The sequence below is a fragment of the Gouania willdenowi genome, chromosome 22 (assembly GCF_900634775.1).
Source record: "Gouania willdenowi chromosome 22, fGouWil2.1, whole genome shotgun sequence".
Classification (NCBI taxonomy): Eukaryota; Metazoa; Chordata; class Actinopteri; order Blenniiformes; family Gobiesocidae; genus Gouania; species Gouania willdenowi.
Genome location: NC_041065.1, coordinates 15,538,351 through 15,554,662, shown reverse-complemented (window position 1 = coordinate 15,554,662; position 16,312 = coordinate 15,538,351). Strand labels below are relative to the sequence as shown.

Genomic DNA, 16,312 nt, shown 5'->3' with positions numbered 1-16,312 from the left:
GACTTTTTTCAAGATCGGCAATCGGCCAAAAAAAATTATTTTAGCTATTTTATGCTATCTAATGCATGAGTGGGATCAGGTTAAACATTTTTATTTTTATATTGTGCATTGTTGGAATGTCAGTGCTAAATAAATATTTGATTTATTCTTTGAAGCACAAGTTTTATGTTTTAATTTTAGTGAAGTTTGTACACATTTGTACCCATAAATGCATTGGTAATAATAATTTGCGTCATTAATTCTTTTGGTGTTTAGGTTTTCGGCCTTGGTTTCTACATTTTTGGTTTTAATTTCGTTGCATTCCTATTCAGACGTTTACGCCACTGTTTGTAGGTTGTTACTCAAATGTCTAAATGAAATGTGAGTGAATAAGTTCAACGTTACTGTGAAAGCTTACAGCAAAGCAGATCTCGATCTCAAGACCACCGTCACTCAGTTTATCTGCAGCTTACATGATCAGCTCTGACGCCATCCTTCCCTCCTTGGACACCCTCAGGTTATATCGGCCTAAACACGTTAAACCCTCAACCCCTGATCTCCTTTAAGTGATCCAAACCTTTCTGTGCTTGATCTTTAGACGCTGCATCGCTGCCTCTGAGCAACAAGACCACATGCAGCTTCAAAACCATCCAAAACTCACAAAAAAAAATAATCACAAAATTAGATAAAATTATTATTTTTTAATTCACAAAAAAAATAAACTATTAAAAAGCACACACAAACAAAAATACACAAAAGGACAAAAGAAAAACAAAAGGACAGAAACTGTGAACAGTTCCTGTCAATCCATTGTTTATTTGACTTTTTACTTATTTAACTTAGTCTCTTTTTGTTGACAGCAAGGCCCTTGAATCAGAGGATCACATTTTTTTCAACATTTCAGTTGGTTGCTGTCTTTTTCAGACTTTTTTGCGTTCCGTCCTTGTGGGTTACCGTAGCACGATGTGAGCCCACCCCCTCTTTGTTTACGCCACAGTCATGTTTAATGTTTTACTCACACTACGCTGAGATTCTAAGGGAAGAGTTTGTCATTTTTTTTTAATTGTAATGTTATATGTTATAAAATGTATAATTATCTGATTATTTTTTTTTATCAGAAAATTGAAGCTACTGTGAAGTTGCTGTTGCACTTTTGCTTAAACATGGGTTAAAGCTTGAAATTGTTGAATGATAGTCTTATTTGCTTTTTATTTTGGGATTATTCTATGCATTTTAACTCTTGAGGACAATCACAGCATTAAAGTTGCACTTTTGACAATATATCTGATGTCTGCACTCATTTTTAAGTGCATTAAAAAAAATTTGACAATCGAATCGAAACTCAAAAATCAAGATTTTTTTTTTATTTAGGCAAAATCACCCAGCCCTAATTTGAATGGAAAAAGTTTTTGGTGTTTTTTTTTTTTTTTTTAGCAGATCCACTGGATAATTTTCACTCTAAAATTATTGTTTTATATGAATTAATATTTGAAATTAACAGCTACTTATGCATTTAATAGTGATGCTCGATACATGTGTTATATGTCAGTGCACCCCATTTTTATGCAACCACTAATCGGGCCGGGATGACGTAGACGCAAGAAATACGTCGTCGCAAAAACAAAGATGGCGGCCCTGGAGAATAACTGATGCTAGTGGCTCCTCCGAGTTTCAAAAGTGCAAGGCAGTGAAGTTTTTTTTTCCATTTTAGATATGTAAATCAACATGTATAAATTACTTTTAGTCAATTAAAGGTAGGGTAGGCGATTCTCAAAAGCTAGCATGATTTTGAATGTAACCTCGCCTCTGGCTCCGCCTTTACCCCCAGCAGTAAGTAAACAATAAACTTTACCATTATATATGTTAAAAAACATGACCAAAAACTCATGTTTTATCTCTGTCAGCGGTGACGCACTTTCAGTGTGAGCTTGTGAATGCTCACAAAAAAAAACGGTTCGTTATGTAAAGTTATTACAGATTTACAGCTGCTACAGTTGATGGATTTTCTTCATTTTTATTTTTCAGAGCACATAAGATCTTAATTTCTGTCAGGACATGAAGACAATTTCAACCAAAACCTTAAAAAGTGTATCTGGAGGAAATCGCCTACCCTAGCTTTAATGGGGAGATAATCGATAATCGAGTCGAATCGAACTGGAAAATGAATCGTTAGAATAATCGATGCATCAAAAAAATAATTGCTAGATTAATCGTTTATCCCAGCCCTAACCACTATGCACAAACATCATTAGGCATAAAAATAACTACCAGCAAAAAACCCAAATTAAACATCAAAACATTTGGAACATATTTGTTGACGCTAAAACCAATTTCTGTTGTCACAAATTTAGACCAAAACACACTTAATGCATTGCCCAGACTTAAATCTGGTCTAAAAGCAAAGTAAGTCAGAAACTGAGTGAGTAATTAAAAGATTTATTAAATAAAGAAGGATTTAGCAACAAGTGTAAATACTGGAGGCAAACAAAACAAGTTCTAAACAGGCAGACTGAGAATGACTCTCACTCATCTCATTCTGTGCAAACACCAAACCATCAACATCACTCACACTAGTCTGCATTCCTGCCTCAGCATCACTAAGTGTTCAGGATTGCTCGACTCGCTCTAACCGCACCCATAGGAGGCAGACTAATGAAGGCTCCTACCTGTGCGCAGAGGCACTGGAGTCCCCACGTACGACCATCAGTGCAAAGCCTCCGACGGCTCAACCGTAAAACCACCACCACACACACACACACACAACACACACACACACACACACACACAACACACACACACACACACACACACACACACACACACACACACACACACACACACACACACACACACACACACACACACACACACACACACACACACACACACACACACACACACACACACACACACACACACACACACACACACACACAAGAGCAGGGACTGCACTGGATGGTCGGGACAACGGCACCGTAGACGCTCCCACCTCCGTGAGCCTCTTACATAAGACAGTGGATGACATCCAAACGGGCTCGCTATTAAAAAGGACAAGGAGGGAGGAGGGAGGTCTGACGGGAAGTCGGCAAATATGCAGCGACGAGCAGGAGGAAGGGAGGATGAAGGCCAGCAGGGAAACGTTTGGAAAAAAGGTCACAGGAAGGAAATGCACAATAATGCAGCTGGAACATCTAAGTAAAAGAAGAAACCATCAAGCATCACCAAAAAGAATCTCTGAAATGCTGAATTTCAACATAACATCAGGATGACAGCCGAACATTAAGGAACGAAACCTTTGAATGAATAAATATAAAAGCCCAAAACAGGTTTTCCCGACACACCAACACCAGTTTGTCAACAATCAAATCCAGCTTTATCAATGTCATTCTGCTCACACATAAAGGTATTACAACACAACTAATAAACTAAATTAGATAACACTTCACAGCCACTCATTCAAACATGATTAAACAACAAAGGAACACTAGGCACTGTACATCATACTGAGTTTTTTTTGTACCAGTATATACATAAATATATATACAATTTTTGAATATTACAATCGTATTGTATTGAAGCATACCCATGAAACAATACAAACTTGAATGAATGAAAAGCTTAGAACATTGCTGTCCCAAATACTAAATGATATCAGTCCCTTCATTTTTTACGTTTTTAAAACAAGCAAAACTTTTGCAACAGCTTACTACGCAGGCGTGTTTGGAGCTCTTTGCAAAAAAAAAAAAAAAAAGCACACGGTAGTATTTTAGAAAATCACAAAGTTTGAGGTGGATGATAAAATAATCTAAGAAAACATCTTAAACTACCAATAAAGTGTCCTGGTTTTAGGTGTCCTTGTAGCGCAAAAAAAAAAAAAAAATGTCCAAATGCAGCAGCTTTGTGGTTTTTTTAATTGTAAAAAAAACTATTAAGCAACAGCTTATGGGATAAAAGCTTCTAAAAGTCAAATACACTACAAAAGAATTAAAAAATAAATGTGCAGCATGTGTAACATTTTCAAAAATCAACAGGTAATGAGTAGAATCAACATAGCACGTGTAAATTGTTCTCACGCTTACTGTATAGCAACAAATACACGATGGAAGTGAGGCCCTGCTCCTGGTAACAAAAGCCTTGTGTTTAACATGACGTTAGCTTGGCATTTTAACTACTTTCATTTTGTAAAATTAATACAAAAGCTTGTTTTCATTTACAAGTCCATCAAACCACCATAAAGTTCAAGTGAGAGCTGCAACAGTGACGCTAGGGCTGATCGATTATAGAAAAAATAATCACAATTGTTTTAGTCATAATTGAAATCACGATTATTTATTAGTCAACCAATAAGTTAATATTTTTTTGTACAAAACAATGTAAAATATATTCTTTATTTAAACATGAATAAAACTTGTACCACCGAATTAAACAACTTTGTTGGTATTATTAATCGGTGTGTGCCAAGCTTTATTACTTATAGATGTCCGAAATCTTCAAACTTTGTTTTAGTCAGCAAATAAAGTGTACGTAAAAAAAAAAAAAAGTAATATACTATTATTTTTAATAATAATTTTTTTCTCGATTGTTATTTTTGCAACTGTTGGGTGTAATAATTGAAATTGGAATCGTATTTTGATTAATTGCACAGCCCTAAGTGGCCTTTACAAAAGCCAAGGAGACACTTTTCCCGTCAAAGTACAGATGAGTATCACATAGAGTTGTGTTTTAATTCCAAGAAAAAAAAACACTACATAATTATAGTGAAGGGTTTTCATGTTGAGGAAATAATGAAACAAATGCAATGTTACAAAACAAACAGTTGGATGTTGTTATGATGTTGTTAAACTGAGAAATTTTGAGATTTTATTATTTAGCATTTATTACCACACAAAAACACTAAAAATTGATACAGTGGAGTACCAAGTACCAGTACAGTATCGATTCAAATATAAAAGCTACCCAACCCTATCCTCTAGTGATACTTTATCACACAAAGTGACTAACGAGGGAAGTCGCGACTTTTTCCAGTGTCATTGGGGACTTTTGCAGATGAAAACCAGGATTTTTTTTTTTTTTTTTTTTTAAAGCAGCGAAGACTGCTGTGATCCTTGCCCTCATCTCACAGAACTCACAGGTAGCTCAGTCCTGTCCTCGCTTAAAGTACAAGATTTTTGAATGGATTTTGGTGTGGATGTGAATGTCTTTCTACTATTTTCACTCCTTAGAAGTTAAGTTAATTTACTGCAATGTTTCTTCTCTAAATCATTTGAAAATCTGTTTAACACCCATCCATGCAAAAAAAAAAAAAAAAAAAAAGACTACCTCAAAGTGCTTGAACTTCAGCAACCTGATTAAAAAATATACCCAACACAAATATTAACAGGGAATTCTTCATTCGACAAATAGTACAAACAATACAGCAATGTCAGTAATGATATATTATGCAGCAGGTAAACATGTCCTCAAAGTTAGTGAAAAATAGACAGAAGTGGTCAACTAGGGGTGGGAACCTCTGGGTACCTCACGATACGATACGCAGCTCACGATAACGATTATCTCGCGATATGACGATACTAGCGATTATCGATATATTGGTCAGAAATCAATCTACGATAATCTATGACTTAACAAGAAAAAAAAAAATTTAAGTGAAAAAATACAATTTTTATTTTATATCTCTGAAAGACAATAAATTGAAAAAGCGTCCTATGAACAGTGACACTATTTTAGTTCAACATTTCTGAAAATAAGTGTCAACATACCAATATAAATGAATAAGTATCTCCAATAGCGCTTTCTGTAAACAACAAATAGGGTCTTTCTTACTAGTGACACCATTATAGTGTAATATTCCAGTAAACAATATATTGGTTCCTTCAACAAACAGTGACAAAATTTCTGTGAAGACGTACCTGCACATTTTAGTGAAAAAGCAGAAAAGGTTTTGGAAAAAAAAAAGTAAAAATGTATATATTTTTTTAAAATCGATACTTAGCGGGAGCATAGCGATAATCGATTGTGCGGAAAAAATATTGCGATATATCGCCATATCGAGATATCGTCACACTCCTAAGGTCAACATTGTGATGGTCCGAGCAAGCACGAGACTTTTTAGTTTCACACAAAAAGAGAAAAATGTTTCACTGGTTAAAAAAGAGATTTACTGAATAAAGAACGTCTGTTTGTAAACTGGAGGCCTGTAAATTGTCCCACCTATCATGTATGACATTAAATATGATAACAAGGACGGACTTTATGATGTATGTGATGACAAAAGCTATAAAACTCTACTGATTTCGTTACAGTAAAATATATTTTGCCATTTTATAAGCAAAGATTCAGTAATTCATTGTGAGCTTTCACGACCACAGGGCTGCTAAACCGCACCCAGAAATGCTGAAGATTAGTTATAAACATGTGTAGGTAGGTTGTACATAAATAAAATCATTATATTACATACTAACGCACACCCTTAGTGGTGGTAAAGTGGAATCAGCCAAATAACAACGCTGTGTTACACTGGAGCTGTGAGCGTCAAAGGTCAGCAAAGTTCATGAGACGAACATGAACTTTGGCTTTGTGTGAACTTTTCTTTTCTGAGATTGTTTGTGTGTCAACAGTTCTGAACATTCAGGTTCCTGCCCTGAAACCACAAACACAGCTAAATATTATAATGACACAATTAGTGGTAATAGTGGAATTATAACACAAAGCTCCGCGTGTCATTAAATGGAATATTTGAATCACAGTGTTTAAACTAACCTGAAGTCAGGAATTTTGAAGGGTAGTTTTCTCACATTAGGGCAAAGTAATGTGGTGCAACACATCGACAGGTTCTGCAGTTAAATGATGACTGACTTCCACTGGGTTGCCAATCATTATAGCGGGACAAAATGAATTTAAAAAATATGCTTTTAAGTGGTTTGAAATGTGATTATATTTAGGGATGAATAAAAAATAATTGAAATTAGGTTTCATACTGATTAATATCTTGTGTTTTACAGTCTATAACAGCACATATTTTATGTTAACTTAATACTCGTGGGAGAAACCAAATAAGTTTTAATCACTTAACAAAACATATTCTTTGAACTTGTATATTTAATATATACTATAGAGAGGTATCTCACACATTGAAGTGAAAAAAATTGCATTTTACATTACTTTAGCGAAAGACAATCATTTATTTATTTAATTTATTGTCCATGTTGTAAAATTTTGAATAGTTTTAAAAAATATTTCTATAATGACATTCCCAAGTATCACACAAATTGTGATTTAAAATGTGGTTTTAAAAATCTAACGATTTACATAATTAGACCTGTATTTAATATCTCATTCATTCGTTTATTTGTTTATATAAATATACACAGAGCTGTATAGACCTCTGTAGACTGACTTTAGATATACATTTGCAAACACTATTAAATGACACATATAATTAACTTACGTTTTGAGAGGCTCAATAACTTACAAACTGAACATGTTTCATTTATGCATGATAAATACTCAACATACATGAAAATGTCTGGATATAATGTATATTTTTCTTGTTTTCGTCCGCATGAACCACAGGAAGTCGGTCACCAGTTAACAAGGGAAACCAGCAGATTCATAACCAGCAGCTACCGCGGGTTAGCTGAAATCTAACATGTAGCATTTAGCTTAGCAATCACCACCAGCCAAATATTGGTGCTAAAAAGTCAAACAACAAAGCATGAGGAGAGTGTGTACGGGTAGAATAAAACCACAGGTGAGGTGACATTACCTGGGCGGGTTCGGGCGGTCACCCATCATCCCAGTTGTAAATACACGGGCAGTGCTAAATCTGCTACCGTTAGCCTAGTGCTCAGAGACCGGGGAAACACACAGTACGTCCCAAGCTGCGGCCGAACCGCTGCCTCCGACTGGGCCGATGGCACTACTTTACCTAGATCCTCTGCAGTTCGGCTCGGGGACGGCGGTGGAGGTTTTGTCCTATATTTGGGCGCTATCGGAAAGCTAAGGGTCCGGCTAACTCCGGCCTGCTTTTCTCTGCCACAAATCTGGGCCTGAAACCCACGAGTACCGGCACCTTCCAGCCGGGTAATCCTCACGCTACAGATAAAACGATGTTCACGGGACGATGCGGGTACATTCCCGTGGCAGAGCGGCTCACTTCGGGTCCCGGTTCGGCTCTGGATCGGCTCAGTTTCTCTTCACGCTATTGTCAACACTGCTGGGCTGGACTGGCAACACGGACAGCCTCTGTGTAGACACGACCGTTGATTGGCTGTCAGGAGACGAGCAACACTTCTGATTGGTAGTGAAGCGCTGTCACTCGTAACTTGTAACTATGAACTGCGAGACGCCCGCTGAGTTCGCGTTCCTGATTGGTTGAATTTTGCAGTCAATCATCAGTCGTAGGTAATGCTTTTGCTTCTGATTGGACAGAATAATTGCCAATCAACAACGAAACAGTATAAAAACGACGGTCGCGCAGAAATGAGGCCAAATTCGATTTTACACTAAATACTTGAAAAACATTCACCAAACACTTAGACAAAGAAATAAATATGAACGTTTTTGCTTTAGTTTACAATATTAAAAAAAAACAATGTTTAAACACAAAAAATCAATGTTTTTCTTTTAATTTTGCACATACATTTTATTACAATTGTGTTATGACAAAACACTACAGAAACTAAAAATTCAGAATTTCAAAAAATCACATAAAACCATTTACAAGAAAATGGGGAAAAGAAAAAAATATTTTAAACCAAAAATAAAAAAATAAAAAAATAGTCTTAACCTATATGTACATGATTTTTTTGATGTAAAATATCTAATTGTTATCTCTTGTGTTTTGTGATCTTAGTCTTAATTGGGAGTGTCTTTGTAGTGTCATAAAAATAATGTCATGTCATTATAACAATAACAATAATAATAACTAATAGATTATCATCATAATGTAATAAATATGTATCTAAAACACACAAACACACAGGTTTGAGACCTTTAGAAAAACATTCAAATTGCTTTAATTAATACCGTAAAACAAACTGTAAAAGTTACTTTTTTAAACAGATCACACACACATACATGCACGCACACACACACAGGTCAGCATTTCTTCTTCTCTCTCTGTAGTCCATGCTTTTTATGCAGCCTGGTCTTCAGTCGCAAAGCTGATTGGCTCTTAGAGGGTTCCCGTTTGTTGATAATAGGCTCCTCCCCTCCTTGTTGTTTCCATAGCAACAGTTGTCCATCCTCGCCCCCGGTAAATATGTCGTCAGTGTCCCACAGGAAGCAGCGCACCGTGGAGGTGTGGCCTCCACTCAGGCTCCTGATCAGCCTTAGTCCATCGCCGTCACATTCCATCAGCCGCAGATGGCCCTCCCCCCACCCGCCCACTACCATCAGACGGCGCTCCTCCTCCACCCACTGCGCACCCACTAGGTAGTCCACGTTTGCAAGGCCGCGAGCATCGGTGGCGCTGAAGAGCGCGAGCGGCTGGTCGGAGTCGAGGCGGCGTAGGTCCCAGAGGTGGACGCCGTGGTTGTGACTCAGGCACAGCAGGTGGGCGTGGCCATGGCCGCTCCAGCGCACATGGCTCACCGACGAGTCGTTGTTACATGTAGCGAGCAGCGCGTCGTCCTCGGAGCCACGGCTCAGGTCGAACACGTTCACCAGGCCGTCCATGGAGCCCGACGCCAGTCGGTCCTTATCGCTAGGGTGAAACCGCACCTGCGTTAAAGACAAATATTAAAACTCAGTTGGTAAAAAAATACCAGAAATGTTCCTTACTTTTATGATATTACTGTACGTTCTTCTTTATGTGAATGAGTGAACTTGTTTTCAACAGCACATTGAGGTATGATGTGAGCTCCTGAAACTGTCATTAACACATAAAACTTTAATACAACTGCATTTTCCACGTATGTTTTTACATTTGTGCACAAAGAGTTTTAGGCAATCATGTATTACCTTTACATCCAAACTTTTAAGTTGTATGCCAGTGCTTATTACCTTTCTTCTTCTTTCTTTCTTGGTTATTGGCGTGTTGCAATTAACCTGAATAGGTGCATATCACCAGCTACTGTACATGTTTTGTTTCATTATTACTTTAAAGCTCTTCTTGTTTCAGCACATAAAAGCCCCAGACAGCCATTCATTCCTTATTACCTTTACTTGCTAACATAACTTTTATGCAGTCGCATAATACCTAAAAACTTATTATGGATCCAGGCTTACTTTAAAACTCAAAGCCAGTGTGCGCTACCTTAATGGGTTCACTTTAAAGTTAAACCAAGTGCATAGAAGCTATACATGCTCACAGGTTTTACGATTGCACAACTTGCTTTTACATGCCCACCCTAATATTGTGTGTGTTTTTAGTATTTCTATATAAAACACAAACTAACAACTAAACCAGTGATTCTCAAACTTTTTTGGCTGAAGTACCCCCGTTCTCATATTACTGAATCCATGTACCCCCTTTTTTTTGTCTGACTACAACATTTTGCTCAGAATACTTTGAAAAAACAGCGATAGAGCAAAATGATGGAATGAATGAGTGATAAGACACATTTTACAGAAAAATGAAAAAAGTGGAATGAAACAGTATTTAGTGTTCACTGAATAGACTGACCTTGCATTTTCCATCAGCATTATTATGATTATTATCTTTAACTAATAAACATTATAAAATCCTATATTGTTGATGCTTTCATTTGTTAATTTTCTACTCTTAGGTACCCCCGTAGTGCCATTGCGTACCCGCACTTGACAAACACTGATTTAAACTAACATAAGTGTGTATCACTTTATTGTGCTCATTTGAAACTAGGCCGTGGCGATTCATACGGAAACGTATGAATAGGCTCCCTGTCTATTCATACGGAACGCCCCTCGTTGGCCAGTTTAGGTGACTTGATAGGTGCACCACTTGACTTAAAGTACCGTCAGTTTTATTCTAGCTCATATTTATTTTTCGCTACCCCGCTAACTCTTTTATTTTAGCCCTAACCCAGGAAATACCCTAAAATGTAAATGTTTTTTGTATATGTATTTTTAAAGGTAGAATTTGGGTTGTTAAATATGTTCAAAGGAAAAAAATATATATGACAAAAGCAGGATTCTAACCCAAGGCAGCGGAAGGAAGAATTCTTGAGTCAGGGGCCTTGACCACTCGGCTATCCTGACACGGTGATAACACAGGCACATTACTCTTATGTAGAAAAGATCCGGAAAAAGTACGTTTCCGCATCAATTGTTAAAACTTTCCTGGTGTCTGAGGACAGTAGGAAAGTTAACGTAGAGATATTACACTACTTGTGTCATATCTTGTGTAAAAGTTTCACATGAGAGATGTAAAACTCACAGATAAAAAAGTAAAGCTTTCAAAAAAGTGAAATATATAAACCACACCTGAGTGATGTCATCGCTGTGCGACTCGGAGTACACCCCAAGGGTGGCGCTTGGTTTCCGTGTGTCCCAGAAGACCAGGAAGCTGTCCTCTCCGTCCTCCTGCTCCGTCCCGGCGCAGAGCAGCATGTCGTCGCAGTTCAAGTCGAAGCTGCAGTAGCTGTGTGTGGGCTCGCTGCTGAACGTCTGCACTGAGCTGCGGCTCCGAACGTCCCACGCCCGTAACGTGCCGTCGGCCGAGCCCGAGTACAGCAGGTCGGCGGAGGCGTGAGCGAAGGCGACGCCGCAAAGCGGAGAGCTGTGACCGCCGAGTTCTCCCAGCATGCTCAGGGTCTCCCTGTGGTGGAGGCGCACTTTGTAGTCGGAGCAGGACGCGGCCACCAGGGCGGCGCTGCTCACCTGCAGCGACAGATCCAGCAGGTAAACGGCCTCCGCTGCACGACAGCGGCGTGCGATGGAGAGACCGCTGAGCGTCACCGCTAACACATCCATGGATGCTCCGCCTGGAGAAGAACAAGATAACATGATTACGAGTAGAACCAAAACAACAACGGGTAAAAGTGTCACAAGATAGCAGGGTTGGGTGTCAATTATAATTGCAATTGTGTAAATGATAATTAATTATAATAGGGGCGCAGTTATAATCGTAATTTTAAAAATATTTGTTGTAATCGTAATTTAATTTTAACTGAGTTTAGATAATTGGCGTTGTAATTGTAATAACCATGGAAATTCACTAAAACCTGTCAATTACAATTTCATTAGACCCAAAACAGGTCTATGGCTTACATGTATGTAGACATTAGATAACAAATATTAAAATATGTTTCATATTGTTTTCCAACTACCTGTCAGTTAGTGAATTTTCATTGAAGAGTTAGAGTTAGGATATAATTGAATTTATTCATAGGGACGATACAAAGTGTACCAATACTGTGAATGTAACTGATGTTTTAGCTATTGCTAAATTTGTACTCTTGGGCTTAGTTGAGCTTTTACAAAAGATATTATAATAAATACACTAAAATATAAATGTGAAGATGCATCACACACACTTTAAAAAATGCATACGATAATCACAACGCTATATGATCAAAAGTTAATAAAATTGTAATTGAACTCACGTAATTGAGAACCTAATTGTAATGAACTTTCAGGGGAAAAATAACAATTACAACTGATTCATGATTGGAAAAAAGAGGATGGTTATCGTAAGCGTAATTGATTTGTACTTGAACATGGATGCTTAAAGACGTAATTGTAATTGAAAAATGTAATTGACCCCAACCCTGCGAGATAGCATGATCTCAAGAGCTCAATGTGATCAAAGTTCAGAATTTTCCTGGTTAGAAAGATCAACAAGAAGAATAATACAATTATCACTTCAGCTGGTTATCATTATAATAAGCCTGAAACTGCGCATGCGCGACCTGGGGGGGGGGGTCATAGGTCGAGAGGGATTTTAGTGTTTATATTATTAATATTACGTATATTCACACTTTCGGCCGATCCGAGCGCTTTTAACAACCGATGGGAGTAGCAATGTGGAAGCACAAAAACACCAACTACAAGGGTCTCCAGCGGGTGGAATTTGGACTCTACCCGGGAACGGTGCACATGTCCGAGCACTTTTGTAAAACCAACCATTTCTGCCTTAGAGACTGATACCATGAATCTCTGTCAGACTCGGGCTGCGTCCGAATAGTCCCTCCTATCTCCTTTCCTATGCACTTTTCCTTAAACTTGTGGATGACGTCACGGGGTTAAGGAAAGGTGTTAGGAGAGGAGTTAGGAAAAGGCCATCACGTTTGCTTTGACAATCAGACGCACTTCAACTAGGTGACGTAATAATCTGGCGGCCGCGAAGGTTAGTGACGTCTGACGTGGTGAAAAAACTACACATTTCCAAAAATGGACTAAAATCACATTTATAACACTGCTGATATAATCTACGAAATCACACGGTTTGAATGTAAATCAAAGGAAAAGAGGTTACCAGGCTACGAGGATTGAAAATTGTTCAAGGCATATTATTGCATTAGTAACTTAGATGATCTTCGTTACTTATCGTGAGTTCCCGTAAGCGCTCGGGTGTGAGTGTCCCTTTAAATGTTGTCGCTGCAAGGAATTGTGGGTCAGCGTGACTTTGTCTCCTTTGGTAAAGGATACGTCAGTGTTTCCTCGGCTAAAGGAGGTAAAAAAAAAGGAAGCATTGAGCCTCTTTTCCTGAGCTTAAAGAGAACTCGGACGCTCTTTATCATGGCCACCACTTAAACACTTCCCAGGGTGAAGGAACGGTGGATAGGAAAGGAGATAGGAGGGACTTTATATCTCTTGGCCATTGAACTCTCGTACGATAACTGAACAAGAGCGAGATTTCCGAGAGGTTTCCGTGACGCTTTCATGCTGTCATAATTTTTACACAGATGACAATAAAACAAGAAAGTGCCTATTTGGACGTTTGCCGTACGGACAACTCCCAGTGCTATTGGTACGGTTACCGAAGTACACGCACGTAGCGTGTAGGGTTAGATTTAGGGTTAGATTAACCCAATATCGCAACATGTTTTATGGTTAGGGTTAGTCTTAGTCACGGGACCTAAACTGACCAATGACTGACCTATCACGTGACCTACTCTGGTCAAATAGGGGCGCTGCGTATGGATTGAATGTCGGTATATTGATACGTACGAATAGCCACTGCCATAAAACAATACACTTCAGGTGACAGCTACGCATTCATTAGTAGTTTTAACAACATCTGCTCTTAATTAGTCACAAGATAACATGACCACTAGTCAAACCATAACATCAACCGGTAAGAAAGATGTGTGATTAAAGGGTAGTCAAAGTGAATTTGGTGCAGCATTAAACATAATTTGTATTTGTTTGTAAACTTGGATGAAAACACCTATAGATGTAAGAAACAATCTGAGAAAATGTTTTGTAAATGGACTCTGGTGGTAAAGTTAGTTCCGTTATAAACATAAAGGGTTTGAGCTGCATTTACAGTCAGTTTTAGGGTGTTTAGCAGAACTCTGTAAAGTTTGTGAATGATGTTAAAAACTCACAGATTAACAGGCAGCGCCAAGATTTCCAACAACACGCAGGACTGACGGTGTGGACGCTGTTTACCGTCCGTATGGAAACACGTCCACCAGTGGAAGGTTCCGCTTGCGTTTAGTAATACCGAATAGAATCAGTCAGTGACCTGTGAATGTGATTAATTACATTTGAGAATATTATGTTAATCCGTTTTTTTTATTTATTTCCTTGATTCATTTTTGTCTGTATTTTCATTTCTTTAATTGGTTAGTTTGAGTCTCTTTGTGTGGTTATTTTTTTTCTTCTTCCTTTTATTTATTTATTTTTTTTTTTGGGGAGGGGGGGGATATTTATTATACATTTTTAAAGTATAGTTAGATTTTTACGGTGATAATTTGTGTCTGTTTTTCGGTTCAAAAGTTTTTGTTCGTTTCGTATTGAGACTGTAACGCCTGAAATGTCCAGCAGAGGGCAACACCAGCTCTGAAACCTGCATTAATCATTTTATAGCGTGATTCCATTTGTTGACTTCATGAAATTGTATTTATTACAATAAAAATAATTTAAATCAAGGATAAAATGTGAACAAGACAATCAAAGATCTAGATACCGGATGAATAAAATCTGAAGAAAAATATATTTTCTAAAAAAGTGCGATACAGAAAAATGCCTTTAATTATTCATGCCAGAAATGTGAGATGAAGCGAAAACACAGACCAACTGTTCAAAGTGGTTTTATTTCAGAATTGCAAAAATCCCCAGATCATTTTCAAAATGCCAGTTTATCAATGGAAACTCTAACCTAACTAGATAACTTAAGTCCCTTTAAGATTATTTAAGGCTACTTTAGTTAACTGAAGTCATCAAAAGGTAAATTATCTAAAAATAATTTAAGTCTTTTTAAGATTACGTGAGTCTTCATACATTTTTGAGATTAAGTCACAGTTAACCTATGATAATTTAAGTCAGTGTATGATAAATTTAGTCTCATTATGTTAAGATTTAAATGAGCTACTTTCGTTTGATAACTTACAGTAACATCAGTTGCCCAATAACTTAAATCAAATAAAGACTTAAGTTGCCTTATGAAGACTTAATAAACACTTAAGTTATCTAATGAGGACTTAAGTTATCTCGTTAGGTTTGGTAACTTAAGTTAACTTCGGTTGTCTCTGATAACTTAAGTCGAGTACAGCAACCGAAAGTTGAACTTGTGTTATCCTCAGAGGGGTGCAGTGCATTCTGGGAACAGTGCATTTGGTTCACAACAGTACCGTCAACACAACAAACAAACAAACAAATGAACAAGAGGGAAAGTCCCGTTTGTCCTGCGCTCACTGGGAGCACCTGAACACAGCACGAGCTGCCCAGAAGAATAAAGGCACCGACACATTCATGATACCTTGGAAATCAGAGTGTCTCTCTAGTAAGGCTTCAAACGATGAATTCAAGGACAAAAGTTGAAATGTGAACCTTAGGACCAATTTTCGTCTTCAGTGTTTTTGGATCTGCAGTCAAAGATAAAACATGAAAATAAAAACTTCAAAAATCTACTGAATGACAAGAAATATACAATGCAAATAATATTTCTATTACTAATGGGAAAAAAGGTAAATAACGGCAAAATAGATGAACTGAAACAAATTAAAATAAAACAAAAAAATAATAATTAAAATTCTTTTTTTTTAAATTTAAAATGCTGAAAAACAAAACAGAAACTAAACAAATATAACAAAAATAGAAGGGATTGAAAAATATTAAGAAAAACTTCAAATTAATCATAATCTAAAAATACAAACAAAATACATTATTTACTGAAATCAAAGAAAAATTACAAGAATTGAAATGAATGTTAAAAAAAAATCAAAAACAAAAATGGAATTTA

The 16,312-nt window shown here is 37.3% G+C and overlaps 2 protein-coding genes across 7 annotated transcripts in view; both read right to left on the bottom strand.

Annotated features, from left to right (window-relative positions):
• Positions 1-8,245, bottom strand: part of ppp2r5eb (protein phosphatase 2, regulatory subunit B', epsilon isoform b) — a 37,903-nt gene extending 29,658 nt beyond the window's left edge. For 2 of the 6 annotated variants that reach the window (XM_028437712.1, XM_028437713.1), the window contains exon 1: positions 7,745-8,245. In XM_028437712.1, the coding sequence (XP_028293513.1) occupies positions 7,745-7,773 (29 nt within the window). In that variant the 5' untranslated portion in view covers positions 7,774-8,245. Of the gene's footprint in view, positions 1-2,645; positions 2,743-7,744 lie in introns of those variants that run through there. The other 4 variants (XM_028437715.1, XM_028437714.1, XM_028437711.1 and 1 more) reach the window with 3 other exon arrangements.
• Positions 8,246-8,847: 602 nt separating this feature from the next.
• wdr89 (WD repeat domain 89) lies at positions 8,848-14,526 on the bottom strand. The gene is made up of 3 exons (XM_028438869.1): positions 14,454-14,526; positions 11,386-11,885; positions 8,848-9,702 (listed from the first exon to the last, which is right to left on the bottom strand). The coding sequence occupies exons 2-3, from the start codon at positions 11,872-11,874 to the stop codon at positions 9,079-9,081; spliced, it is 1,113 nt and encodes a 370-aa protein (XP_028294670.1). The 5' UTR covers positions 11,875-11,885; positions 14,454-14,526; the 3' UTR covers positions 8,848-9,078.
• Positions 14,527-16,312: the final 1,786 nt, after the last annotated feature.

What these genes read in the sequence shown, in the direction of transcription:
- wdr89 (XM_028438869.1), bottom strand. Translation starts at nt 11,874, where the DNA reads ATGGATGTGTTAGCGGTGACGCTCAGCGGTCTCTCCATCGCACGCCGC. An exon ending in ACAGCGATGACATCACTCAG is followed by an intron (nt 9,703 to 11,385) that starts GTGTGGTTTATA and finishes TCTTTAACGCAG; the next exon opens with GTGCGGTTTCACCCTAGCGA.